This window comes from Panthera leo, chromosome B2 (assembly GCF_018350215.1).
Source record: "Panthera leo isolate Ple1 chromosome B2, P.leo_Ple1_pat1.1, whole genome shotgun sequence".
In the NCBI taxonomy this organism is placed as follows: domain Eukaryota; kingdom Metazoa; phylum Chordata; class Mammalia; order Carnivora; family Felidae; genus Panthera; species Panthera leo.
Genome location: NC_056683.1, coordinates 39596682 through 39623229, shown reverse-complemented (window position 1 = coordinate 39623229; position 26548 = coordinate 39596682). Strand labels below are relative to the sequence as shown.

General features: G+C 57.0%; 1 protein-coding gene across 3 annotated transcripts; it reads right to left on the bottom strand.

Annotated features, from left to right (window-relative positions):
* Positions 1 to 379: 379 nt before the first annotated feature.
* Positions 380 to 17655, bottom strand: MDFI (MyoD family inhibitor). Of its 3 annotated transcripts, none has more exons than XM_042937291.1 (5): positions 17549 to 17655; positions 15827 to 15913; positions 6360 to 6542; positions 3199 to 3423; positions 380 to 750 (listed from the first exon to the last, which is right to left on the bottom strand). In XM_042937291.1, exons 2-5 carry the CDS (start codon positions 15900 to 15902, stop codon positions 494 to 496), a joined length of 741 nt encoding a protein of 246 aa, XP_042793225.1. In that variant the 5' UTR covers positions 15903 to 15913; positions 17549 to 17655; the 3' UTR covers positions 380 to 493. The 3 variants fall into 3 exon arrangements, with proteins under 3 accessions (XP_042793225.1, XP_042793226.1, XP_042793224.1); XM_042937292.1 differs by lacking the exon at positions 17549 to 17655 and adding an exon at positions 16821 to 16889; XM_042937290.1 differs by lacking the exon at positions 17549 to 17655 and adding an exon at positions 16054 to 16229 and having other exon boundaries at positions 381 to 750.
* Positions 17656 to 26548: the final 8893 nt, after the last annotated feature.

Below are 26548 nucleotides of genomic sequence, written 5' to 3'. Positions count from 1 at the left end.
CCCTCCCTCTCCCCCCTTCCAGTCGTCTCTATACGTTCCCGTCCCTTCTGGCCCAGCCCTGCCCTCTGGGGGACTTCGGGGGTCACCGCAGGGGTCAGGCCCCCGCGGGTCCCAGGAAGAAGACTGGGGAGGGGCTTGGCCCAGGGCGGGCTGGGGTGTCTCACTTCACATTTTGCTGTCCTCGGAGCCTGGGCTGCGGGAGGCGGGCGCCAGGGGCGGTGAGAGGTAGAGGAGCGCACCGCCCGCCGGCCCCGCCTCCCCCGCGTCCCTGCGCCCCACGTTCACAGTGTTCCGCAGCCCAGGCCGCGGGGCCAGGCGCGGCTCCCACCCCAGCCCGCCCGCCCGCCGGGTGTCCGGGGCCACCGTCGGTCCCGGGAACCGCGAGGAGGCGGCGCTGCAGCGGCCCCGCCCCCCCGCCGCCTCCGCGGAGGTGGCCTCGCGCGTCCCCGCCCCCGGGCTGCGGGCGCGAGGGACCCTGCGGGGGCGGCGGCGGTCAGGAGGAGAAGCAGAGGCCGCAGCACTCCATGCAGATCTCCAGGCAGTCGGCGGACTCGCAGCAGGCGTCCACGATGCCGCAGTCCAGGTCGCAGGGCAGGTCGCAGTCGGCGCACTCGCCAGAGCCACAGCAGCAGCAGCAGAGGCACGAGTCCTCGGAGCTGCAGGAGCCGCACGTGGCGCAGTCCAGGACGATGTTGCACAGCGTCAGGAACTCGCAGAACAGGCAGGACAGGATGCAGTGGACGCAGCAGTCTGCGGGCACGGGTGGGGGGACAGGGCCGTGAGACAGCCAAGGGGCCAGAGACCCAGCCACAGGGGGCTCACGAGCGCTCCCCTACCCTCCCACAGCTCAGAGAAATGGTGATTCTTTCCAGGGCATGACCCCAAGGCACAGAGTTACATGCACCTGCCCCATTGGCTTCAGAGCCAGGGTCTGAGCCCAGGCGGTCTGGACCCCGAGGCCCGCTCTTCGACACCCTGAGTCATTTATTTAACACACACACTGAGTGGTAGCCCGTCCCAGGCACTGTTCTAAGTGTTGGGCATGACTGAAACTCATTTAAACTTGCAAGGATTCCATGAGATGGGGCCACTCTTAGCCCCACTCTACAGATGAAAAAACTGAGGCACAGAGAAGTCACTTCAAAATAGACCCAGCAGAATCCTGCCATTCTGTTGCTCTCTCACCAGGGCAACTGCAACAGCCCTCTCACTGGTCACCCCACTCCCCGCCTTTGACTACCCCTCCCTGCACCCACTCCCCACACAGTAGCCCAGAGGGACCCTTGCAAAACCTCAGTGGAGTCCATCCCTCCTGTGCTCAGAGCCCTCCAGCGGCTTCCGCCTCACTAGGAGTAAAAGCCAAAGATCTCACAGTGGCCCCCACGGTCCCACGTGACCTGGTCTCCTCCCACACTGTCCCCCTGGATCACTCTGCTGTGGCTTTCCACAACCACCATCTCTGTGACCTGCTGGCCGCACCCCAGCTCCTTCAGCCCCGCCCCTGGCCTGCTTCGCCTCCTCCCTACCCCCAGGACTTATCACCTTCCATGGCTCTGCACAGCTTTCTCCTCCTACTAACATGTAAGGCAGGCGTCTTTGTCCGCTGTAGTCACTGGCATGTTACTAGTCCCTAGAAGGTGCCTGACATCGAGGTAAGTAAATGGTAGCTGAATTAACGCGTGAGCCTACCCTTGGGCAGCCAGCGGGGAAACGGTGGAGCTGGGAACCCAAACCAGGCAGGCTAGTTCCACTCAGTGTGCTGCCAGGATGTTGAGCTGGCATCCCTCCCAGGGGCTGGGCACGCGGCAGGTGGGCCCCTGGCCTCCCCTCCAGAGAGTCTCACACCACGGAGGATCTGACTCTCCTGCCTCATTTCTGTGTGGAGGGACTGTGTGGAGGGACAGCTCGGAGCCCCTGCAACCTACCTGCAAACTGAACGAGGGCGTTCTCTTCAAATGCAGATCCGATGGAAGTCACTACCTTGTTTAAAACCCTTCAATGGCTCCCTATTGCCTTCCAGATAAAGTCTAGGTCCAGGGTAGAGTTAACCAGGTGCCTCCCACCCCCAGAGCCCCTGCCTTTTTGGAGTCTCACCTTTCCCCATTCCTTACATAATTTCATGATCTAGCCAAACTAGCCATTTCTCACTTCTGTGTTAATGCCCCTCCTGGCTAGATACTCCTACTCACCCTTTAAAGCTTGCTCAGACACCTCGGGAGCCTGCCCAGACTCGTCCTCCCCAGCTTTCTGGGCTGGTGTGGGGTCCCCTGGGGTTGTTTGCATAATCTCCAGTGTGTGGCTTTGTCAGTGTATTTATCACCCCATATGGTGATTACCTGTTTGTCTTTCTCATGAGAGCTTTAGAGGCCACGGACTGGTTACCCAGCACAGGGCCTGGCTCGTAGCAGATGCGCAGTACATTTTAAATGAACGAATACTCCCTTCATAATTAAGACTGTTGGGCAGAATCTGTTCTGTGGGAAAGTTGGTGAACACATTACGTGCAAATGTGCACACTGAATCCTGTTTGCAGAAGACCAGGCCGGACGGAGTCCCCCGGAGTGGACAGGGCTCACTTAAAAATTCTGGGGTGAAGGTCAAGTACCACTGAGCTACAGGGGGCCGTCACCCATGCTGAACTGATGCCTCATGAGGTGGAAAAGCTGGCTGCCCAGGGCGGCCCTGCAGAGGCCCCTCTGCATTGCAGGAACGATGGCTGGCGTATCTGGGTTCTCTGACTTCCCGCCGTACCACGGCGCCCCCCCCCCCCGCCCCCGCCGGAGCACACAGTCCTCGCTGCACCCCCATGTGAGTATCTGATGATGGTGCTTCATTTTATTCTGCTGGGTGTCCTGCTCTCACTAAACAGAGGTTCCATTCCTTGAGGGAAGCTGTGTTTCCAGAAATGGGGTGGCTTACACAGGATCAGCCCACATGGTTTTCTTCCTTGTTACGGCAACTCTCCGTGAGCAGAGATGGGGAGGGGCTGGTCTTGAGAAAGCAGCTGTGCCTCGATTTACCCACCAGGTGTAGTTGGCCAGATTCCCAGGCCAGTCTCCTGGGCCCTACCCCGAGGTTCAGAGCCGGTAGGCCTGGCGCGGGGCTGAGACTGAACTTCTAACGAGCAACCTGGTGAAAATGCTGCTGCATCATGCCTTTGGAGGCCTCTCCCAGGGAGAGGTGGGATGGGGTGCTTACCTTCCTGCGCCTGGAGGGGGATCTGGGAGGCAGCAGATTTGGTGCTGCTCTTGCCCTTCTTGCTGCCCTGGCTGGCGAGAGACGGGTGTGTCTGCAACTTCCGGTGGGCCTTGGGGCCACCCAGGGCACCATTCCCCGCCCGCCTGGTGCTGCCCAGCTCCGAGGGGTGGCCTGAGCCATTCGCCACCAGAGGGGTGCAGCCCAAGGGGTTCCCCTGAGGCTGGCCTAGAGAGACAATGAGAAAGGTTAATGGGGGACCCCGGGGTGGGGGGCCGACCTCCCAGAGCTCTGGCCCGGTCCTTAGATACACCACAGGCCAACTAGTCGGCCGTGTATTCTGCAGATGGGGAAACTGAGGCCCAGAGAGCAGAACTGATGTGCCCGGAGGCACACCAGGAAATAGCAGAGTTGAGCCTGGCCCATGACTCCCAGGCCAGTGCTCCCTCCAGAAAAGACAGAGGTGCAAGACAAGAGGAGGGACTCAGAGCCCTGGACCCCATCTTCTTACCCCACATGAAATCCATTCTCCTGCCCTTGGAGTCCTGGGGTTTTGGCAAGAGGGACGGTGGTCAGGGGTAAGGACTGTTTGGCTGGGGTGAGGAAGGACAGCAGCGAAGCAGTTAACCTTCACCTCAGCCCCTGCCAAGCCCCCAGCTGTTTTTGCCCTTCGTGTGCTGGGTGATTTATTGGAAACATCTGTTTGGAGATGAACGCCCTGGCCCTGGACTCCAGGGGCCCTCACAGCCCCTCTCTTCTCCTCGGCTCCCCTGCCCTGTCCGCCTCTGTGGGGTGGCTGGCAGAGTCTGCTGTGGGGCCCTTGGGGGTCTGGGTGAGAAGGGTGACAAGGGAAGAGAGGCCAGCGGTGGGGGAGGGGGGGTCCCCGAGGCCAGGAATTCTCTGAGTCCCCATCTCAGGCTGAGGGACCAAACTTCAGCTTCATCAGTGGGGTACAGGGAAGCTGGGTCTGGGAATCCCCCCCAAAGCACCCAGTCCCTTTCCTCACCTCAGGTTTGCTCACCTGGATGGCATGGTTCTGTTCACAAGAGATGAGGGGAGGTGTGTATGTGTGTGTGTGTGTGTGTGTGTGTGTGTGTGTGTGTGTGTGTTTGGGGGAGGGGAGGGAGAAGCAGAGCTCTGGGACCCCTCAGCCACTCAGGGCTGCTGACCCCTCGGGAGGACTCTGTAAATGTGTGCGGGACACTTCCATCTCTACGCACTGGGGTCTGGGTCCCCGAGTCCCGGCAGGCTGAGGAGAGGGGAAGTTGGCCTCAGAGCGTCCCCTGACTGGGGAAGCGTCCCCTGGTTGGGCCTTCTAAGAAATGGTGGCGGTCACGTCCAGTCAGGGAGCACTGACTACTCGCCTCCACCCTTCTAAGCACTTGTCATGCTAATTCTTCTCTCACCAAAGCCTCTGAGTATCTCCATAGGGCAGGACCCACCTTTCACAGAGGAGGAAACGGAGTCCTAGAGGAGTACAGTAACTTGTCCAAGGTCCCACAGCTAGTAAATGTCGGAGGTGGGCCCAGCCTGGAGGCTAAGAGCTGGGGCTCGGGACGCAGAGGCAGGAAGGGAGCAGAGGCTGGGAGATGGAGGACTGGGGAATAGGCTGCTACATCCCAACCATCACTAGTCTCAGAACTAGTAGCTTACGCGTGGAGCTGTGATGAGGTACCAGCACCGTGCCGAGAGCTTTCCGTGTCGTAGTTGTGACAGATCGACTATTACCGGCCCCATTTCACAGATGAAAAAACTGAGGTGTGGAGAGGGTAAAACCTGCCCAAGATTCCACAGCGAGGAAGTGGAGTGGGGAGGGGATGGAGGCTGTGAGAAAGGAGCCGAGGACCAGGTGGGGAGTCAGGAGAGGATGGGAGCAGGGCTCTGGAGCAGCTCCGTGCTGGGAGCCTTTGGCCCTGAGGTGTGGCTGGTGCCTGCATCTGGGTAAACAGGGGTAAGGCCATGGGAAGCAGCCAGGCCTGAATCATCCTGCTCCCACCTCTTGGCCCCGTGGTGGCGGGAGACCGGCCCGAGTCCTTGGCCAGCTTCCGTGCCCCCTGCCCTGATGCCTAAACATGGGCACAGTGACCAGAGGGCGGGAGTGTGTGGTGAGCTGAGGGCCCTGGGAGGTTCGGGCAGACACAGAGCTTGCCTGTGGCCATAGCCATGGGGGTGGCCGTGGGGACTGAGTCACAGAGCAAACACTCGGGCCCATAGACACAGAGGTGTCTGTCCGACTCCCATCCAGGCCCCCTCCTCTGTGGCCACGGCGCTGACCTCTTTCTCTCGATTCTGCTGGTGGGTGTGTCTAGAGGAGGCTGAGGGCAGTGCGCTAGCAGGATTTAGTAACCCCGACTTCCAGGGAGTCCAACTTAGCCCCAGATGCCCTGGCTGAAGGCAGCTCCCTGCTGAGCCCTGCCAGCTGGGCAGGAAGGCATAGGAGAGAGCACTGGGCCGGGAGACCTGAGTTCCCCAGCTGTGTCCAGGCTGAGTGGTTCTGTGTGCCTCAGTCTCCTCATCTGTAAAATGGACTTGGCAAGAGCTATCCTGCTGCCTCGCTACAGGCTGCTTTGAAGAGCTCGTGAGATCCTTTAGGGAGAGAAGGTTGGAAAGGGCAAATGTGTCTACGGATTTTGTGGATCTTATTATTAAATACAAATGGCTCTGGCTGCCCCTCCCCCTCTCTTGAGAGCGAAGGGGAAGAATTCCCTCCCTCCAGGACCTCCTCGGAGGCCTCCTCGAGCCAAGCCTGGGGGTGGGCTCCCTTCTGCCCAGGGCAGCTGGGGGCTTCTCTCCTGCCTCTTCACCCTTGACGCCCGGAAGGGTGGGATCCAGCGGGGCTCTGCTCTGGCTCCCTGCCCCCAGCACCCCCAGCCCCCTTCTTCCTTTCATATGGCCACACGCCCTCTTGTCCTGAACCATATCGCCTGGAGCCTGTCCACACTCCTTGTGAACTGATCTTATACCAGTCATTTTGCCTGTGGCGGTCTCTTTCCTAGACAGAAAGGACAGTGACCATGCCTTTCTGTCGCCCACCCCTCAAGGTCCTGGCCCTGTGCTAGGCTCCCGCGGGCGACGGCTGCGTTTCCGCCAGCCCGTAAGAATCGGATTCCCTGGCGCGACCCCTCCATGTTGCCACCCGCATCCCCTGGCTCCCTAGGACTCACGTGTCACAGCTTCTGTGGGGCCGTCGAGGTCAGTGCTGTCCAGGGCCTGAGGGGCCCCAGGGCCATTGCCTTGGGGCATGGGGGGTGCCGCCTCTTCCAGGGAGTCCTCCTCTAGCGCTGCCTCCACAGGGTGCGTGGATCCTGTTACTACCTCCAGCTCAGGCAGGAGGGGTTGGGTCTGGGCTAGAGAAAAATCAGACGACGAAGGTATATTTTCCTGGTGCCCTCCTGTCTGCCCAGCCCTGGTCCCCTTCCCACAGCCCAGAATGCCATGAGCCCTCATTCTCTGTCTCTTTGTACCAGCTACCCAGCCCTTACCCTATCTGGCAACAGTGCCAGGCTCCAAAATAGAAAGTTCCCAAAACAAAACCCACGAGTGATCAAGGGTGTGTGTGTGTGTGTGTGTGTATGCGTGCACGTGAGTGCATGTGTTTACATGTGTCCGTGTGGTTGTCAGGGAAAGGGGCCAGAGATGTGCAGTGTTTTTTTTTTTTAATGTTTATTTGTTTATTTTGAGAGAGAGAGACAGACAGAGAGAGACGGAGAGACAGAGAGCACAAGTGGGGGAGGGGCAGAGAGCGAGGGAGCCGGAATCCCAAGCAGGCTCCTTTCTGTCAGTGCGGAGCCCGATGCGGGGCTCAGTCCCACAGACTCCAAGATCATGACCTGAGCCGAAATCAGGAGGTGGACGCTCAGCTGACTGAGCCACCCAGGCGCCCCAGCGATGTGCAGTATGAAGGGAAGTGGGGAGAAGAGGCAGAACCGCGGAGCAGGAGAGAACAGACAGATGGTCAGTGATGGAGAGTAGGGACAGGCATCGAGAGTGATGGGGGTGGGGGGCTCATGACTTCAGCTCAGGTCATGATCTCGTGGTTTGTGGGTTCGAGCCCTGCATCAGTTCAGAGCCTGCTTGGGAGTCTCTCTCTCTGCCCCTCCCCCACACTCACTCTCTCTCTCAAAATAAATTAAAAAAAAAAAAAAAAAGAGTGACAGGGGAAGAACCAAAGGGACAATGAAAGGAAGAAGCAGAGAGAGAGAGAGAGAGAGAGAGAGAGACAGCATCAGAAGGCAGCTTTGGGCACTGAAAGAGGGAGCCCCCAGAAGCCCCATGACAGACAGCCTGGGACAGGAGGGAGGTTCAGTAGAGAGAAAGTGAGGGGGAGGCAGGTAAGGATGGGGACAGAGGCAGAGGCGACAGAGAAGGGAACATGATTACCGGAAGGGCGAGAGTGACAGATAGGGCGAAGCCCGGTCAAATAGGATGAGAGCAGGAGAAGGAATCAGAGACCTGGGGGTGAGGAGAAGGACGGGCCTGAGGCAGAGGGGCCGGGCAGGAAGAGAGGCAGGGAGCCGGCCCAGGAGGCTGGGAAGAGGCGGACCGCAGCCACATGTAATTACAGTGAGGAGCTCAGCCCCTCAGTGCAGGGTGGGCGGAAGGCAGAAATGGAGCAAACTTCAAACCCACAGCTCCTGAGGTGGCAAGACTAGGGCCCCCTGGGCCCAGGGCAAGAGGGTTAGGGGGATGGGAGGTAGGGGAGGGCGGCAGAAAGGGGCCTGGACTCCCAATCCCCCCCCGGTGCCACCCCTGGGGTGTGGGAAGGCCTGACTGAGGGTAAGCTGGGAGCCAGGAGGGTGAAGTCGGGGGCCATGGGGCCCCGGAGCCAGGCGGGCAATTACAGGGTACAGGGTGCAGCCTGATCCTCTCATCAGACCACCGGCTGTGTATTCAGGGTAACAGGGGCTCAGAGAGGGTGCTCCCCGCCCCCCCCCCCCCCACTGCATGCCATGTTGGAAGCAGGGGAGACGTAGAAACAAGAGACACAGAGAGACACAGAGACCACAAGGGCACAGGGAGAGGAGAGCCACAGGCAGAGAAGGAAAAGAAAGGGCAGAAACCCAGAGAGTAAATGATCAACGCCCGCCTGTGCCCACCACACAAAGTGACCGAGACACGCCCAGAGCGACCGAGAGATACACAAAGACTAGTCTTGGAAACAGAGACAGACTCAGTCACAGAGAACACAGGGGCATGCATACGCTGTCCTTCTCTGTCCTTCTCCAAAAGAAGGGAGTAGGGAGAGGAGGGTGATCATTAGAGGAGTCGATGAGGGCTGGGCATGCAGGTCTGGGGGGTGGGAGCAGCCGGAGGGGAGGGATCCATCCAGGGGCTCCGCTGCCTCCCTGGGCCCCGAGCAATCCTTGTTCCAAAGATCCTGGTCCCCATGGCCAAGGGGACGAGGCCCCGGGAACCCAAGTAAACAGGACAGACAGCACTAGACCGAGGGACGTGCTCACACCTGCCTGGGAAAACCACAGGCCCTTCGAAGAGACAGAAGCTGGGGCGGGAGGGGGGCGCAGGGCTCCTGAATCTTTGGAGGGCAGCAGAGTTATGTGTTGGGCGCCCCTCACAGTGACCATGGCTGCTCCAGGGAGGCAGGGGGAGGGTTCCCTCCAGCCCCACCCACTCTTTGGGCCCAGTGAAAGCCCCCTCACTACCTGGGGTAACGAGAGCAGAGTCAAACGCCTTCTGGAAGATCATACGGGTGGGACAAGAGGAGCAGGTGAGCACAGAGACACCCGGGGAGGAGCAATGCCTACCAGATGGCACCTCTCCTAGCCCTGAGCCTGGTCTAGACAACAGCTCAGACATGGCTCCTGGGGGCTAAGACCAAGCTGGCGCGAACATGGAGGTTCAGGGTTTGAGTCCTAACTCCCAGGAAGGGAGGAGCCTGACCCATTCCAGCCTTTGGCCCTAGAGACACCGTGCCATGGCCCTGACAGCCAGCACCGTCCCTCCCATGTAGTGTCATGAAAAAGGCCTGAGCATGGAGCTGGAAGACCCACGCCCTGGCTTTTATCAGTAACCAGCTTGGGCAAGTGACCAGAACTTGTGTTCCCTTGTGTGTAAAGACAGGTCCTAGTGCTTATCCCTCAGGGTTTCAAAGAGTAGATGAAATGTTCAGCAGTGCCCTGGCATGTAGGGGGCCATTCATGAACCTCTCCTCCCTCCCTTCCTTTCCTTTCCTTTCCTCCCTTCCTTCCTTCCTTCCTTCCTTCCTTCCTTCCTTCCTTCCTTCCTTCCTTCTTTCCTTCCTTCTATCCTTCCATTCTTCCTTCTCTCCCTCCTTTCCTCCCTCCCTTCCTTCTTCCCTCTCTCCCTTTCCTTCCTTTCTTTCTTCCTTCCTTCTTTCCTTCCTTCCTTCTTCCCTCCCTCTCTTCCCTTCCTTCCTCGCTTTCCTTCCTTCCTTCCTCCCTTTCCCTTCTTCCTTCCTTCCTCCCTCCCTTCCTTTCCTTTCCTCCCTTCTTTCCTTCCTTCCTTCCTTCCTTCCTTCCTTCCTTCCTTCCTTCTTCACTCCCTCTCTTCCCTTCCTTCCTCGCCTGCCTTCCTTCCTCGCCTGCCTTCCTTCCTCGCCTGCCTTCCTTCCTTCCTTCTTCCCTCCCTCTCTTCCCTTCCTTCCTCGCCTGCCTTCCTTCCTTCCTTCCTTCCTTCCTTCCTTCCTTCCTTCTTCCCTCCCTCTCTTCCCTTCCTTCCTCGCCTGCCTTCCTTCCTTCCTTCCTTTCCTTCCTTCCTTCCTCCTTCCCTCCCTCCTTTCCTTCCTTCCTTCCTCCCTTTCTTTCCTTCCTTCCTTCCATCTGTCCTCCTTCCTTCCTTCCCCCTCTCCTTTCCTTTCTTCTTTCTACCTTCCTTCCTTCCATCCATCCTCCTTCCTTCCTTCCATCCATCCTCCCTCCTTCCTTCTATCCTTCCATTCTCCCTTCTTCCCTACCTCCTTTCCTTACTTACTTCCTTCTTCCCTCCCTCCCTCCCTCCCTCCCTTTCTTTCCTCCTTCCCTTTCCTTTCCTTCCTTCCTCCCTCCCTCCCTCCCTTTCCTTCCTTCCCTCCTTCCTCCCTCCCTCCCTTTCCTTCCTTCCTTCCTTCCTTCCTTCCTTCCTTCCTCCCTTTCCTTTCTTCCTTCCTTCCTCCCTCCCTTTCCTTCCTTCCTCCCTCCCTCCCTTTCCTTCCTTCCTCCCTCCCTCCCTTTCCTTCCTTCCTTCCTCCCTCCTTCCCCTTTCTCCCTTCCTTCCTTCCTCCTTCCCTCCTTCCTCTCTCCCTCCCTTTCCTTCCTCCCTCCCTCCTTTCCTTCCTTCCTCCCTTTCTTTCTTTCCTTCCTTCCTTCCATCTGTCCTCCCTCCCTCCTTCCTTCCCCCTCTCCTTTCCTTTCTTCTTTCCACCTTCCTTCCTTCCTTCCTTCCTTCCTTCCTTCCATCCATCCTCCTTCCTTCCTTCCATCCATCCTCCTTCCTTCCTTCTATCCTTCCATTCTCCCTTCTTCCCTACCTCCTTTCCTTACTTACTTCCTTCTTCCCTCCCTCCCTCCCTCCCTTTCTTTCCTCCTTCCCTTTCCTTTCCTTCCTTCCTTCCTCCCTCCCTCCCTCCCTTTCCTTCCTTCCCTCCTTCCTCCCTCCCTTTCCTTCTTTCCTTCCTTCCTTCCTTCCTCCCTTTCCTTTCTTCCTTCCTTCCTCCCTCCCTTTCCTTCCTTCCTCCCTCCTTCCCCTTCCTCCCTTCCTTCCTTCCTTCTTCCCTCCCTCCTTTCCTTCCTTCCTCTCTTCCTCCCTTTCCTTCCTCTCTCCCTCCTTTCCTTCCTTCCTTCCTTCCATCTGTCCTCCCTCCCTCTTTCCTTCCCCCTCTCCTTTCCTTTCTTTTTTCCACCTTCCTTCCTTCCTTCCTTCCTTCCTTCCATCCATCCTCCCTCCCTCCTTCTATCCTTCCATTCTCCCTTCTTCCCTACCTCCTTTCCTTCCTTACTTCCTTCTTCCCTCCCTCCCTTTCCTTCCTCCCTCCCTTTTCCTTCCTTCCTTCCTTCCTTCCTTCCTTCCTTCCTTCCTTTCCTTCCTTCCCTTCTTCCTCCCTCCCTTTCCTTCTTTCCTTCCTTCCTTCCTTCCTCCCTCCCTCCCTCCCTCCCTCCCTCCCTCCCCTTCCTTCCTTCTTCCCTCCCTCCCTCCGTCCCTTTCCTTCCTTCCTTCTTTTCTCCCTCCCCTTCCTTCCTTCCTTCCTTCCTTCCTTCCTTCCTTCCGCCCTCCCTCCCTCCCTCCCTCCCTCCCTCCCTCCCTCCCTCTGCCATTGGTTTAACATTTATTAAGCAGCTATAATGCAACTTACAATACGTCAAGTGCTGGGTAGACCAAAATGAGACAGACCAGGTCACTGCCCCAGGAGTTCTCTGTGGGAGGGTGGGGGGCAGTCACACACACTGAGGGGCAGGAGGTACGCTAGGCTGTGGAAGCACAGAAGATGGGCACTCATCCAGGGGTGAGTGTGCGTGCTGTGTCTCTAGGACATTTCCCGGAGAAGACAACGACCACACTGGGTCTTGGATAATCAGCAAAGAAGGGGAAAAAGACATTTCAAGAATAGCAGCGGGAAGCCAACATCCCAGGGTGAACGGTTACATCGTGAACAAGGGAAGCCACAGTCATTTGGTGGCGTTGAGGCTGGTGAGCCTAGAGAACTGGGGCCTTGTGGTCGCTTCCCAGGCTTTCTCCTGAGGTCACTGGGGTGCACCGGGATGACACCATCCGTTCTGCCACAGAGGGAGCCAGGACTGCAGCTCCCTTGGCCCCCCTCCAGGGTTGGAAAGGGATAAAGGTGAGAAAGCGGGGTTAGGGAGACTGGTCCCCATTTCTTCCCTCCACCCCTAGTGTCGCCACTCTCTGGCGGTCTCTTCTTGTAGGTCACCTATGGGGCTGGTGACCTCGAGGCCAGTGCAGACAGGAAGTTAGACAGCCCAGCCCAAGTTCCGAGGAGGCCCTCCTGGAGGAAACGGGCCATTCTGGGGCAGGGCTCAGACCTGGAAGGTTGTTAGGGAGGAAAGACAATCCACTCCAGTCATCGTGACCTGGAAACACAGAGGACAGGCCTCCTGGAGTGAGGAGGGGACCCAACAGACGCGACCCCGAGGGCACAAGGAACTCGTGCTGAGTGCCCAGAGACATGGAAGCAAAATGAGGAGGCATTAAGAAGTGGCGGGGAGACCTGAGCTATGACCGAGATACTACCCAGATGGCCCAGTGCCCAGGTGCTGGACCAGGAAACAGCTTTCCCTAGAAGCCCATGGAGCAGAAAAGTCAGACGAGAGGTGGAGCTCAAGTGCTCAACCAAGAGACCAAGCCCCAGCCCTGCATCTCTCTCTAGGGTCTCCATCCACAAGAGGGAACTATAGAAAGGCAGCAGTCCCTCTGCCTTGACACACTTTCTTCCCTGACACAGGATAGGGTTCAAGCCAATGCCCTGAGTTCTGGAAAGGCCTCCCAGAAGGGAGCGGAAAAGTCCCGTTTAAATCTGCAAGCCCAAGAGGGAAGGTAGGGAGACCCACAACTTCAGCAGGAGCCCTGGGGGCTCCTTCCTCCTGCTGCCCTCCAAGGTGAGGGGTGCTCCTGGACCGCAGAGTACGGGGAATTTCTTTCGGTGGGATGGGTTCACTCTGGGGTCCTTGTTCCGGAGCTCCAATGCCTGGTCTCTCAAACCCAGCCCTCTCCATTATCTTGTGGGCAGTGGATTCAGGCTTCTCCCCCTTGGACTTCTGCCTGTCTCTGGAGAGGGCCAGGATCTCTCTGCTCAGAGGGTAGGGACTGGAACCTCGGACCCCAATCTCTACTTGGCCTGGCATTCAAGGCCCCTCAGTCTACATCTTCAGCCTGATGAATGGACAGGGATTCTGTTTCCAGGCAGCCGGACCTCTCCATGGTCTCAGGTCACCACCGAGCCTTCTGACCAATCCACCCTTGCTTACACACTCCTCTTGACCGGAAGGCCCTACCCCTCCCTTCTCCCACTCCTCCAATCCAACCTATCCTTCATGGCCCAGCTCCAGCTTCACCCTTTTCTCTAGAAAGCCTTCCCTTGATCTTCAAGCCAATAGACCTCCTTGGAGTGGCCCCTCTCCTGAGAACTTAGGACCCATTTAACACCTGTTGTTACTTATATCTCACAGTGAGGTCACAGCTCCTCGACCAGACAGACTGCAGCCCTCCCCAGCTTGCTCCCGTGGTGTCACGGTTCATCTCTGCACCCCCAGTGGGCACTCGACAAATATCCCATTGGTGAGGACCGAGTCCTGGAATTTGGAATGCCCCAGGTCAGGGGCAGGAGGGAGAATGAGGGGGTGAGGATTAGGGGTAGCACTTGGCTCCAGACTCCAAGAAGACGAGAATGTAAGCTCACTGGATGCACACTTGTGACACATCAGTCCCAATCCCAGCCACCAGGCTGAGGACTGAAGACAGCCTGAGCTGGCCAGTTAGGCTGGGTCGGGCTGGTTTTATTTTAGGTCTGAAGGCTCCAATTCCCCAGGAAATTCAATTTAGAACCAAAAGCAGGAATGTGACGCCCCAGTGCTGGACAGAAATCTGCCGTGGGTAAGGGAGCCAGGCTCTCCGGGGCTCACAGGGGTGGGTGGGGAGGAGGTACTGGGGGAGCCAAGGGTGTGGGGGCTTGGCCACTTGCCCCAGCCAGAGCTACCCTGAGTCCCCTTGCACCCCGTCTGCATCTTGGGTGGCTGAGGGAGGGGGGAACTTGCTCCGAGGCTGTCCTGCCAACAGGGCCCCCAGAGGCAGCTCTCTGGCCTTGCTGTTCTGTCAGCCCTCGGCAGGGAGTGTGGGGGATTCTGGTCTCGGCGTCTGTGGGGTTTTGGCTGGGTCTCCTGCGGTTTGGGCTTCCTGGGCAGCAGGGTTCTTTCTCCCAAGGCGGCAGAGCCAGGCCTCCTCGAGTTATGAAAGCCACATTGTCTGGCCCAGCTCAGGCTGGGGAGGGGGCTCGCTGGGGCTCTGGGTCGGGGGAGCCTTAAGTTACAGCCTAGAGTTTACCCCTCCAGGTGGCCCACCCTCCCTGAGCACATCCAGCCCCCTCGGCTCCCTGCTAGCACTCGGAATGGGTCACACAGGAGAGTCGAGCTTGCAAGGAGGTAGTGGGGGAGAAAGCGGAGAAAACGGATGAGCAGAGAAAGAAGGCAGGGCGGGAGAGAGAGGGTGGGAGAGAAAGAGGAGAGGCCCAGAAAGTGAGGAGGGGTGAGAGAAGCTGAGAGGGAGAGAGGTTCCCAGACACAGAGAAAGATCCTTCCTGGCCCTCGCCCCAACCTCTCTCTCCAGGCTGAAGAAGGAGTCCACTTCTTGGAGGAGCTTATTCTCCAGAAGTCTCTGCTCCAAGGGCCCCACAAAGAGGAGAGAGAATCTGAGGGTTAGCGGGGATACTCAGCAGGCACACGAGTCCCATCTACACGTTGGCCCTTGGCCAGACATCTTCCACTTGTCCTTGCCCCACTGAGGTGGCCCTGGGTGTGCACCAGATAGACCTGGGGAGGTGACGGCCTCTCCAACAGGCACACAGGCCCCTATGGGCAGAGGTGGAGACTGAGGCCAGAGAGGGGAAGGAAATTGTCCAAGGCTATGCAGGCAGTTGGTGTCAGAGACCCAGGACCAGACCTTCTTTATTCAGAGTCTCAAAGAGGGGAGAAAGGGAGAGGGGGGTGGGTGAGAGGAAGGCAAAAGAATATGAGACTAACCTAGAGCTGAAGTCCCGAAATCTGGGCCTAGATTCTTGTTCTCCGCCACACTGCCCCCGAACAAATCCCCACTTCTCCCGGGCCCTGCGTGCCACTGTGAGCCTCAGTTTACATCCGCACAATGAGGACAATGGACTGAGAGCCACAGCCTCAGGGCTCCCACCCCATATCTCTCTCTGGCAGTTGCAAAGCCTTCCTGGGGTGGGAGGCTCCCGCAAGAATCCCAGAGAGGTTACAGACCCTGCGAGGTGGGGGAAGGGGCATTTCACTCCAGCTATGGGCACTTGGTTGGAGTGTGTGTGTGTGTGTGTGTGTGTGTGTGTGTGTGTGTACGCGCGCGCCTGCAGGGTGGGAGCGGCGAGGCCCGGGTGGGGAGGAAGACGAGGGAGACAAGATGGCAAGGAGGGGAGGGGCCGGGTCCTGCAGCAGCTTTCGGCGGACAAAAGTTTTCTGGAAGCGCTAGGCTCTCGTTGGATTGGGGGAAGGGAAGGAGAGAAAGACTCAGACACCCCAACCCCAGCCTGAGGCCCCCATAAATATTTACACACTGGGCAGAAACGGTTGGGACACAAGTCCCAGACGGACAGACACCGCGGTGTGTGTGTGTGTGTGTGTGTGTGTGTGTGTGTGTGCGCGCCTGGTGTTGGGAGTGGGGGTAATTGGAGCCAGTTTGGCGCAGCCGCCGTCTCCATTCGGCCCTGCCCCCATCACCCCAGCCCTCTACTCTCCTTGGACCCAGTCCCCATACCCAGTCTCCTTACCCCCACCTCCACCCAAGCTCCCCGGAACCGTCTCCCCGCGTCTCCCGGAGGAGGAATGAGAATTAACGAATCCCCCCAACCAACTCCCCCACCCCCCCACCCCTCCTTCCCCCGGCTTGGCCGCCCACCCCGCTCCCTTCCAGTCTCGCTCTTCAGCCGTGGTCCTACCTGGGCCCGGGGCTGCGCTGGGGGCTCCATGGGGCGCGTCGCAGTGAGGGGGGCGCTGGCCACTCACCTGGGACATCGGCCCGGGACCTGCAGAAAACAGGGCTCAGCGGGCGAGGCCGACCTTCCCCTAGCGCCAGCAGGGGAGGGGGGAACGCGCGGGGGGGGGGGTGATCCGGCCGCAGACGCGCGCCTCCCCCCTTTCCAGCGCGGCCCCCCGACCAACTTACTCGTGCAAGCTGCGCGCTACTCGCTCAGCCGGCGGGGATCACGGCGCGGAGGCTGCCATGCGCGCCTGCGGAGGGCGCCCCAGCCGAGGGGCCGCTCGGCTCCCCGCAGCTCGCCCCGCGCCCCCTCCCCTCTCACTCGCTCCTTTCTCCCATTTCGGCGCCAGCTCGCGCCGCTCGCCCCCTTCCTTCTTCCTTCTCCCTCTCCAGCCCCCTCGCTCCTCCCCCGCTCGCCTCTCCCCTCCCCTCTTCCCAGGCCCACCCTCTCCCCGCCCCCTCCCCGGCTTCCCCGTCGCCCCCTCCCCCCCACCCCCACGTCCCTTCCCCGCGCCGGGCCGGGCGCTGCCAGGGCCGGACACGTCTGTCCGCGGGGCGCCGCGGCCGGAGCCCCCACAGGAAGCCGATTCCGCGCGTTTCCTCCGCGACTTCGGGGCTGGGCCCCAGTCTCCCCAAATCTCCGCCCGCCCCCAGGCCCAGCGCCCCGAGGGGCCGCACTAGGGGCCGCGCCCTCGCCTTCTCCTGCCCTAAACTCTGCAAAAGTTTTCGGGAAATCAGGAGAACGAGAGAGAGAGAGAGAGAGAGAGAGAGAGAGAGAGAGAGACAGAGAGAGAGAGAGAGAGAGAGAGAGAAACCGCTGTGACCACAACCACCTCGAGCCAATGGTCTGAATAATTGTGGCCCCAAATCTCGTTGTCCCAAAGATGGGAGTGATCAAGGCCCTCGGGCACCCTTCGCCCACCCCCTCCGCCTGGGGCCTGGGGCTCACAGACCTCGTGCCCACTCCGCCAGAAGCTGTCCCTCCGGGAAATCCGGTTAGTGACCATCTAGCCTCCCGCGTCCGGTAGCAGCCCCGAGCATCCCTAATCCGCACCCCCCCCCCCGCCCCCTGCCCCGGCCCTGCCAGCTGTGCGTGGGAATTTGTGTCAGAAAACCAACTTTGGAGGCAAAGAGAGGTTCTCCAGTTGAGCCCTTCTTTTGGCTCCAGACCGGAGTCCGAGGCCTTCCAAACTGCGGCTGTTCGGGGAAAGAGAGAAGGGGCCCCTCCAGGCAGGGACAGCCCGACAGCATATCTGGAATCGCGAGCTGAGTCCCTCCTCGGGGCCGTGGGGACAGGAAGGAGCCGCCATCAGACAGCCCGAGGTGGGGGTGGGTGGGGGGCGAGGACCTTCAGCGTGACCCCGGGACCAGGTCCCCGAGAATGGGGGAGGGCTTGGAGCCTGCGGCCCGCTGGGCGCGCCCGTGGGATGATCCTCAGGTGGGGCCGCCGCTGGGGTGACAGCGTCTGGGCCACACTTGACCCGGGCCGCCTCGGAGCCGAGTCTGGGCGCCCCACCACGCCGGCCAGTGAGCAATTAGGGAGGCGGCGGCGGCGCCAGGCCAGTTCCCCTAATCCCGCCTTCCAGCCCGGGCTTGAAGCAGGGGGCTGGGACACCGGGAGCCGAGTGAGTGACTCGGGGCCTCTCCTTGGCCTCCTCCAGCCCCCGCAGTCGCTACTTACGCCGCTGGAAGGCCCCTGCGGCGCCGTCGCGGCAGGGGCAGGACTGCCGTGGCCCCACGGCGCTCGCTCGCCGCGCTCTCGCCACCCGCGGCCGCGTCCCTGTGATGACCCCAGGTGGCTGCGACCGGAAAGGGGGGGGAGGGCCTGGAGGAAGGGTCCCGCTCCCGGGGCCGGGCTGCCTGCTGCGGGGCCCTGGCCTGGCGCCCCGGGAGCCAGCCCGGACCAGGCTGCGGTCTGGGAGCTCTGGAGAGCAGAGTGAACTCCCCCTTCCTGGCAAGGGCTGAGTCACCGGGACGCACCCGCGCCCGGCGACTGCTGCATTCTTACCGGCTTACCTGGGCCCGCGGCGTGGGCCTCGCCCTCCTCCGAGGGGGTGGGGGGACGTTGTCTCCAGGGACCGTCTCTGTCTGCCCTCTCCTGCACCACAGGGCCCCCCCTTCAACCACACTCCCTAGATGGGCACCGTTTCTCCCTTCTCAGTCTCTATCCAGGGCCCTTAAACTCTGGATCAGTCCAGTCCCCCGACCTTAGGGTCCCAAGTCGCCTGCTTGCGCCCAAGTCCTAGGAATCTGGCCCAGGACTAATATGTTTGTTTTGTTGGAAATGTAAAATAGGCTTTGAATCGAATCCCCACATGCTGGTTTTACAGGTGTGCTCAGTTTGTGAAAATTCAGCAAGGTGAGCGTTTCAGGTACATGTGCTTCATTGTGTGTTTATTATACATGAATAAAGGTTTAAAAAATCAACACTCATCGAAATCAACATTCCAGGACAGAGCACAGTAGGATGTGATGGCCAGGTGGTGGGCCTTGTCATGGGACTACAGTTCACATCCCAGCCCCACCATCCATACGTTTCCCTGGTGAAATCTTTGCATCTGTCTGAGCTTCAGGAGGGTTGAATATTGGGGCCCTCGGTGTCGAACTCAATCCTTTCACTGTTGTCCAGGAGCAGGACTAGGGTAAGGTATACGGGGCACTTGGCTGGGGTGCAAAATTTAGAAGGATGCCAAGATACATAACGTTTTAATCCAGTTATTTTAGTATTTAAAACACCCAAATCAGCAAATTCCAGCCCTGCCAGCTAGCTGCCTATTTCCATAAATAAAGTTTTATTGGAACCAGGGCTGGGGTTAGAGTGAAGCCAGGGAGACAGGATCGTGCAAGTTCAGGGTTAGACCCTGCATTGATTTACAAAATGTTGGCATTTTGTGCACTGTGGATTTTTTGCATTAATTTTGATTTTTAGATATATTGCAGGAAGATACTGCTTATTGTCATTACGGTGTTTTCTTCTTCTTTTTTTTAAGTTCATTTATTTTGAGAACAAGAACAAGTAGGGGAGAGGCAGAGAAAGAGAATCCTAAGCAGGCTCCGCCCTGACAACGCGGGGCTCCATCCCACAACCCTGTGAGATCACAACCTGAGCCAATATTGAGAGTCAGACGCCCAACAGACTGAGCCACCCAGGCCCCCCTTTATTATGGAGTTTTTTCTGATGCTCCTTGACGTTTTTCATCTGAGCCAAGTGCCCTGATCACTCTAGGCCTTACACACCACTCTCCCCAAAGGACTTGGGTAGGACCCCAGGGCAAATGAGTGGAGGTTTAAGATGCCACTCCCACCCACTCACACACACCAGGCGGGCTCTGCTCCCCTTGTCCCGGCCTGGCTCTCCTGGGGCCCACTGATCGGTTCAGAGTAAAATGCCAAGTGCTTAACAGTGGCCTCTGGGCTCTGGGAGACGGGTTCTTCCTACCACCACCCTCGTCTCCCTCGCTCATTCTCTTCCAGCCTGGCTGCTTCCTGAGTTCGTGTTTTCTCCTTGCCTCAGGCCTTCTGCTGTTGCTCTGCTCCCTGCTCAGAATGTGCTTCCCCTAGATCTCCACACGGCCCCCTTCCTCACTTCCACGTCTCCTCTGCTTGTGTCACCTTCTCAGAGGCCGTCCGGGACCCCTCACTGTCCCCTCACAGCACTTTCTCTTTCTTCACAACCTTTTCGCCATGTTTTCTCTTCCACGTGTTTGTTTATCGGCAGGAGGAAAGCTCCGGGAGAGAGGGGACTCTGTCTCCTCTGCCAGTGTATTCCCTGGAGGGTGTCTGCCACAGAGAGCTCAATAGATCAGTTTCCCAAGAGGCCGGAGGGGGAAGGGGTTGATTGCATGTTACACAGTGAATGGGTTGAAAAATCTTACTAAATCCCGGGTGTCTAGACTCCCAAACCAGTGCTCCTTCCAGCCTCCTGGGGCTTATCAAATCCCCTCCCCCCACCCAGAGCCCTCCGGGCAATGAAGGGTGACCATGACCCCACGGAGCTCTCCCATCTAGTCCTTTCTACACAATGCGCTCACAAGTCTGGCCCGGGCTCAGCCCCTGGTGTCCACCCCTTCCCAGTGTCCGGCAGGCATGCACAATTCTTCCCGGCTTCCTGTCTCTGGCTCAAGGCCAGTCGGGAGCGGCTGGGCCCGGTTCCGCAGCTGGATCGCAGCTGTGGTCTCTGCTGTGCCCGGGGGAATGGGGGACGGGACACTGTGGCGCAACCTCCCGGCAGAGGGCTGTGTAGAAGAGGGTGTGTTTGTGTGCAGTGGGGGCTGCCGGGTTGGAACTGAGAACCTCCAGCTCCCCTCCCTGACTCCCTCCCTGATGGGCACCGTGTGGGGAATGGAGCTCTGATCCCCGCCTTCCTGAAAGAGATGCCATGTGAGCTTGGACCCCAGGCCTGATTCTGTCCCTCTCTTCTGTTCTTGGTGGTATGTCACATTCAGTAAACGCGCACTGGGTATGTCCTGTATGCCATCCCCTTGCTAGACATTTCTAGGTTTGTTGCTTCCTTCAAAAATCCACGCGGTCTGCCTAGTTATTATGCCCATTTTACTGACGAGGAAACTGAGGCCCAGGTAAAGTGACCTGCTCATGGCCACACAACTAGTAGTGGATGTAGCTGGGACTTGTGCCACATTTTCTGAGGCCACATGCAGTGCTCATTCCATTCCGGGCACAGCCTTTAGCACGTGGAGGGAACTGTGATATTCTTCATGATGTGTCTGTCACCTCCAAGCGGCTTGCCGAATAGGGAGACACGACGCTCTGCACCTCTCCTCTGTCTCATTGGTAATCAGGGTACCCGGGCACTTGGCAGAGTGGAAATGAGTTGGTTGGGTGTCATGGAGACCCGATGTGCATCTTGGTTCGGTCGCTTCTACCGAGCTGGGTGATTTGGGGGCAAATCACTGCAACTTTCTGAGTGTCCAGTTCTGGGAGGAGAGTTCCCACCTCACAATCGGGGGGTGGGGGGAGAAATTGAGTGAGCGCCCAGCACAACGTGGTTGTCTCTCAGTAAATGTTAACTCTCTTGCCGACACTTCCCTCCCCAACGCTCACTCCACAGCAGGTGCGTGGGGGGGGGGGGGGGCTTCAGAGGGCCCCGGGGTCGCTGTTCCGGGTGATACACAAGTGCTTCCCATGCGACAGGCACAATGAACAGCACTGTGCATTAGTTCCCCGGTTTAATGTTCCAAATAGTAAATATCGATTAATGCTAATAGCGGTATTGCCCCCATTTCACAGATGGGGAAACCAAAGCACAGAGAGGTTACGCAACTTGCCCTAGCCCCGCGGCCCTCCGCAGGTGCCATCTTCCTCGGGAGAAAGGAGGTGGCTTGGGTCATCACCGCTGCTTCACTCTCACATAGAACCTCTTCACCTCCATCCCTTCGCCGTCATCCCTATGGTGAGTTAACTCTGAGCTGTTATCCACATATAAATGTCCTCTTGCCGTGACCTCCAAACTTTTTTTTTTTTTTTTTTTAGTAATTTAACTTTATAACAATGATAAATTGACCTGTTAAAATTTTTCTGGACAGTGCCAGATTTTGGATTAAAAAAAATTTTTTTTTAATGTTTACTTATTTTTGAGAGAGAGGAAGACAGACCGTGAGTGGGGGAAGGGCAGAGAGAGAAGGACACACACACAGAATCCGAAGCAGGCTCCAGGCTCTGAGCTGTCAGCCCAGGACCTGACGCGGGGCTTGAACCCACGAACTGCGAGATCATGACCTGAGCTGAAGTCGGAGGCTCAACCGACTGAGCCACCCAGGGGCCCCAGGATTTTTTAGAGCAGTTTCAAATTCACAGCGAAACTGAGCACAAAGTACAGGGAGGTCCCATCTACCATACACCCGTATATCACCCCAAGTCCAGAGTTCACTCTTGGTGGTGCATGTTCCATGGGTTTGGACAGATGTATAATGAGCATATCCACCACTGTGGCATCAGACAGAGTTGTTTCACTGCCCTAAAACCCTGAGCACCACTGTCCTCTTCCAGTTTTGCCTCTTCAAGAATGTCATGAATGTTCATGTACAGGTTTTTGTGTGGACATAAATTTTCAACTCATTTGGGTAAATACCAAGGACTGTGATTGCTACATTGTATGGTAAGAGTATTTTAGTTCTGTAAGAAACTGCCAAACTTCTTCCAAAGTGGCTGTATTGATTGGGGTGCTTGGGTGGCTCAGTTGGTTAAGCGGCCGACTTCGGCTCAGGTCGTGATCTCGCAGTCGTGGGTTCGAGCCCCGCGTCAGGCTCTGTGTTGACAGCCCAGAGCCTGGAGCCTGCTTCGGATTCTGTGTGTGTGTTTCTCTCTCTGCCCCTCCCCCGCTCATGCTCTGTCTCTCAAAAATAAATAAACATTTGAAAAAACGTACAATTCAATGATTTGGTGTATATTACGTTATTAATTGCTTTAAATTGTGGTAAAATATATACAACACAAAAAAATTGCCACATTATTTTTAATCGCGCAATTCGCTGGCATTCATTACATTCGAAATATTGTGCAAGCATCACCGCTATCTATTTCCAGAGCTTTTTCATCACTCTGAACAGAAATTCTGTAACTCCTAAGCTATAACTCCCTGGGTTCGCTTCCTAGGGTGGTCATGACAAAGTACCAAAAACTAGGTGGCTTAAAACAATAGCGGTTTATCGTCCCCACAGTTCTGGAGGCTAGGAGTCTGAAATCAAGGTGTCCACAAAGCCACGCTCTCTCTGACAGCTCTGGGCAAGGCTCCTTCCTTGCCTCTTCTAGCCTCTGGTGTTTACTTGCGGTCTTTGGCATTCCTTGGCTTGGACACACATGGATCCAGTCACATGGCCTTCTTCTTCCTGAATTCACATCGTCTCCCCTCTGTGTATGTGTGTCTCTGAGTTCAATTGCCCCTCTTTATAAGAACACCAGTCATATTGGGTTAGGGCCCCCCCACCATGACCTCCACCTCGTTCAATCTGCACGGACCTTATTTCCAGATAAATAATGTCACATTCTCAGGTATCAGGGATTAGGACTTCAGCACATCATTTTGGGTTGGGGAGATGCAATTTAACCCATAATATTCCCTGTTCTTTCTTTCCCCCTACCCCTGATAACCTCTGATATACTTTCTGTCTCTATGAATTGGCTTATTCTAGATATTTCATGTAAGTGAAATGAATTCAAGATTTGACTTTTTGCGTCTGGCTTATTTTACTTAGCATAACTTTTTTTTTTTTAATCTGTATTTTTGAGAGAGAGACAGAGTGTGAGTGGGGGAGGGACAGAAAGAGAAGGAGACACAGAATCGGAAGCAGGCTCCAGGCTCTGAGCTGTCAGCACAGAGCCCGATGCGGGGCTCAAACTCATGGATGGCGAGATCATGACCTGAGCCGAAGTCGGCCACTTAACCGACTGAACCACCCAGGCGCCCCTAAAAACTTGAGCATCAATCCCGATGTGTATCTCTTTACTTACAAATTATATGCCTGTGCTACTGACTTAATATAACATGTATGTAAGAATCATCATCCAAGTAGAAAAGTAGAAAGGGGGCTGCGTGGCTGGCTCAGTCAGTAGAACAGGTGACTCTTGATCTCCAGGCTGTAAGTTCAAGCTCCATGTTGGGTATAGAGATTCCTTAAAAATAAAGTCTTAAAGAAATAAATAGGGACACCCGGGTAACTCAGTCAGTTAAGCATCCAGCTGTTGGTTTCGTGCCATTCAGGTCATGATGGCAGGGTCATGAGGTCGAGCCCCACATTGGGCTCCTTGCTGGGTGTAGAGCCTGCTTAAGATTCTCTCTCTGTCTCTCTCTCTCTCTCTCTCTTTCTCTCTCTCTCTCACTCTCCCCCTCTAATGCTCATGCTTGTTCTCTCTCTTTCTCTCTCTCTCTTTAAATAAATTAATAAATAAATACATAAATAAAAATTAAAAAAACAAAAGTAAAAAATGTGAGACAAAAGGTAAATATGAATGAATCTGATACAAATAGAAGTAAATATAATTAGGCGTTCCTTCCTGAATCCCACTTTGGAGGCAATGATGTACTCCTCTTCCTGAAGGAATATATGTGATTGACAGACAGCCTTGTCTGTTTGGGAGATTCATGGACTCCCAGAGAACCTCATTAAAAGATTATTTGACTTAATGGGAAGGACCACTCTGGGGTGGCAGTTCAGGCACGTGCAGGCAGTGGTATTTGGAGGTAAGGGAGCAAAGATCGTATCCACCTGTGTGGCCATGTTCCGCGTCTGTAGGCCTTTGAGGGCAATCTTGATATTATTGAAGAGAACAGAGAAAGCAAAATAGAAGGAAGGCATAGAGAGTGGGATTGAGGCAGGTAATCAGAAAGCACTTCTAGGGGTGCCTGGGTGGCTCAGTCGGTTAAGTGTCAGACTCTTGATTTTGGCTCAGGTCACGATTTCACGATTTGTGAGATCGAGCCCTGTGTTGGGCTCTGTGCTGAGCATGGAGTCTGCTTGGGATTCTCTCTCTCTCCCTCTGCCCCTCCCCTGCTCATGCTCGCTCTTTCTCTGTCTCTAAGATAGTATATTAATATGTTTATATTAATATATTAATTATTCATAATTAAACATATATATGTTTGAAAGAAAGAAAGAAAAGAAAGAGCGAACTTCTAAATAGCCATGAGAATATAACGGGACTGTGGAGGGTGAAGGAAGTGGTAGATGTGAAGGGGGTGTAGAGTTTGGAGGGGGTATTTGTGTATCCTGGTCCCTGAAGATGCCCATGGCCTACCACTGGGGTGGCAGGTGGTCTGGCCTAAAGCAGTCTAGCTGATGGGTGGGAACATGTCAGAGTCCCTCTAAGGGGCAAGTAAGTCACTGAGAGTTTGGGTTTGGGCTTGGGGTTTCCCTTCTGCTCTGGGCCTTGCAGTAATAAGAAACAAAGCATTTGGGGGGGGGGGCGCCTGGGTGGCTCCGTCAGTTGAGCGCCTGGCTCTTGGTTTCAGCTCAGGTCGTGATCTCACGGTTCGTGGGTTCGAGCCCCTGCTTGGGATTCTCTCTTTCTGCTCCTCCCTGCCTCTGTCTCTCTCTCAAAATAAATAAACTCAAAAATTTAAAAAAAAAAAAGCATTTTCACCGTATCGTCTCATTTATTGCCCTTGGTAGTAATTAGCGTCCAGTCAGGAAAGCAGAAACCATTCTAGGGGCTGCAAGCAGAAGGGGGTTGAGTACAGGGAACGGGTCACAGACGTCTTGGAAAGGAGGAGGTGGTGCTCAGAGGCGAGGAAGCTGCTAACGTCCCTGGGCTGGAGCCCACAGCCTGCATTTCGTGTTGAGCAGCTCGAAGTGCTACCACCGCCCTGAACAGCATCCAAGGAGCCTGCAGCGCCGGCCCCCCCCCCCCCCCCCCCCCCCCCCCCCGCCACCGCCACGCTGAGGCAGCACCTCCCACTGTGGCCACCGCTATTGCCAGTGCGGGAGTCCCCTGAAGAAGCAGATAAAGCTTCTCACCAGCTCTTCCCACTGGCAGAACCTAACTGGAGTTTGGGAAACGTTTTCAGGCCACCAGCACTTGCTGAGCACAGAAGCGGGGGGGGGGGGGGGGGGGGGGGGGGGGGGGGGGAGGCGGGGCGGACAGGGGGAGGGGGAGAGGAGGCTGAGGGCCAACAGGAAGAGAACCGGTGTGCCATGTAGCCCCTGCGGGTCCCCACCAGGAATAGATGCCCTGTTTCCCTGCGTATTTTCTGTCTCCCCTTGCCAGAGTCTGACCTCTTGGAGGACAGGGTGCTGTTTGTTCCCCACACTTGCTGCTGCGCCTGGAACCAGAACCGGTGTCAGCGCTCGGTACAAATGTCCTCCCTGACTACTGCGTCCTCTCAGAGAGCGTGAATGTTCTCCGCTCTTAACGTACAAAGAAACCAAGGTCCAGAAAGTCGTAACTTGCCCAAAGGGCCCCGGCTGCCATGACATGCCCGTCTGGCAAACCTCTGGAAGGCTGTGGGGTGAAGACGGGGCTGACTCGGCAGCCGCCACGCCTCCCGGTGCCGCTGCCCCAAGCAAGCTCTGAGCCACCGTGTGGATGCCTCCTTCCAGTCCCCATGTGTTCCTGGAGCGGAGGCCGAGAAGGGTTGACTCAGCGTGACCTTGCCGGTTACTTCTGCCCCAGGAAATAGGGGCATCCTGGCGGCTCTGCCCAAAGGGCCATGATGGAGGGTAGGTCATCTAGGCAGGGGCTGGAGGAGAGGAGCAGGTGGCCCTGCGCTGGGCCTTCCCTCCTGTTTCCCCAGAGTGGAGCTCTCCACCAGAGTCACCGGTAAGTTCATGGTGGCGGGATTTCGCAAATCAGAAATCGGCACACGTGGGGAGACACATATGACTGGCTGAGGCCAATGGACGTGAGTATTAGAAGTGGGGTCTATCGCAGGGTTTCTCAAACTTGGCACTTGACATTGTGGGGCCAGACAATGTTTTGGGAGGCTGTCCTGGGCATTGCGGGATTCTTAGCAGCAGCCCTGGTCTCTACCTACTAAAAGCCAAGTAGTACTCCCCCGGGGTGTGACAACCCCAAAATATCTCCAGACGTTGACAAATGTTCCCCGGGGGTGCAAAAGTGCTCTGCCTAAAAAGCACTGGTCTAGGGGCACCTTGGGCAGCTCAGTCGGTTAAGCGTCCGACTTTTGATTTCCGCTCAGGTCACAATCTCATGGTTTGTGAGTTCGAGC

What these genes read in the sequence shown, in the direction of transcription:
- MDFI (XM_042937291.1), bottom strand. Translation starts at nt 15,902, where the DNA reads ATGTCCCAGGTGAGTGGCCAGCGCCCCCCTCACTGCGACGCGCCCCAT. An exon ending in CAGCGCAGCCCCGGGCCCAG is followed by an intron (nt 6,543 to 15,826) that starts GTAGGACCACGG and finishes ATTTTTCTCTAG; the next exon opens with CCCAGACCCAACCCCTCCTG. An exon ending in CCCCACAGAAGCTGTGACAC is followed by an intron (nt 3,424 to 6,359) that starts GTGAGTCCTAGG and finishes TTGTCTCTCTAG; the next exon opens with GCCAGCCTCAGGGGAACCCC.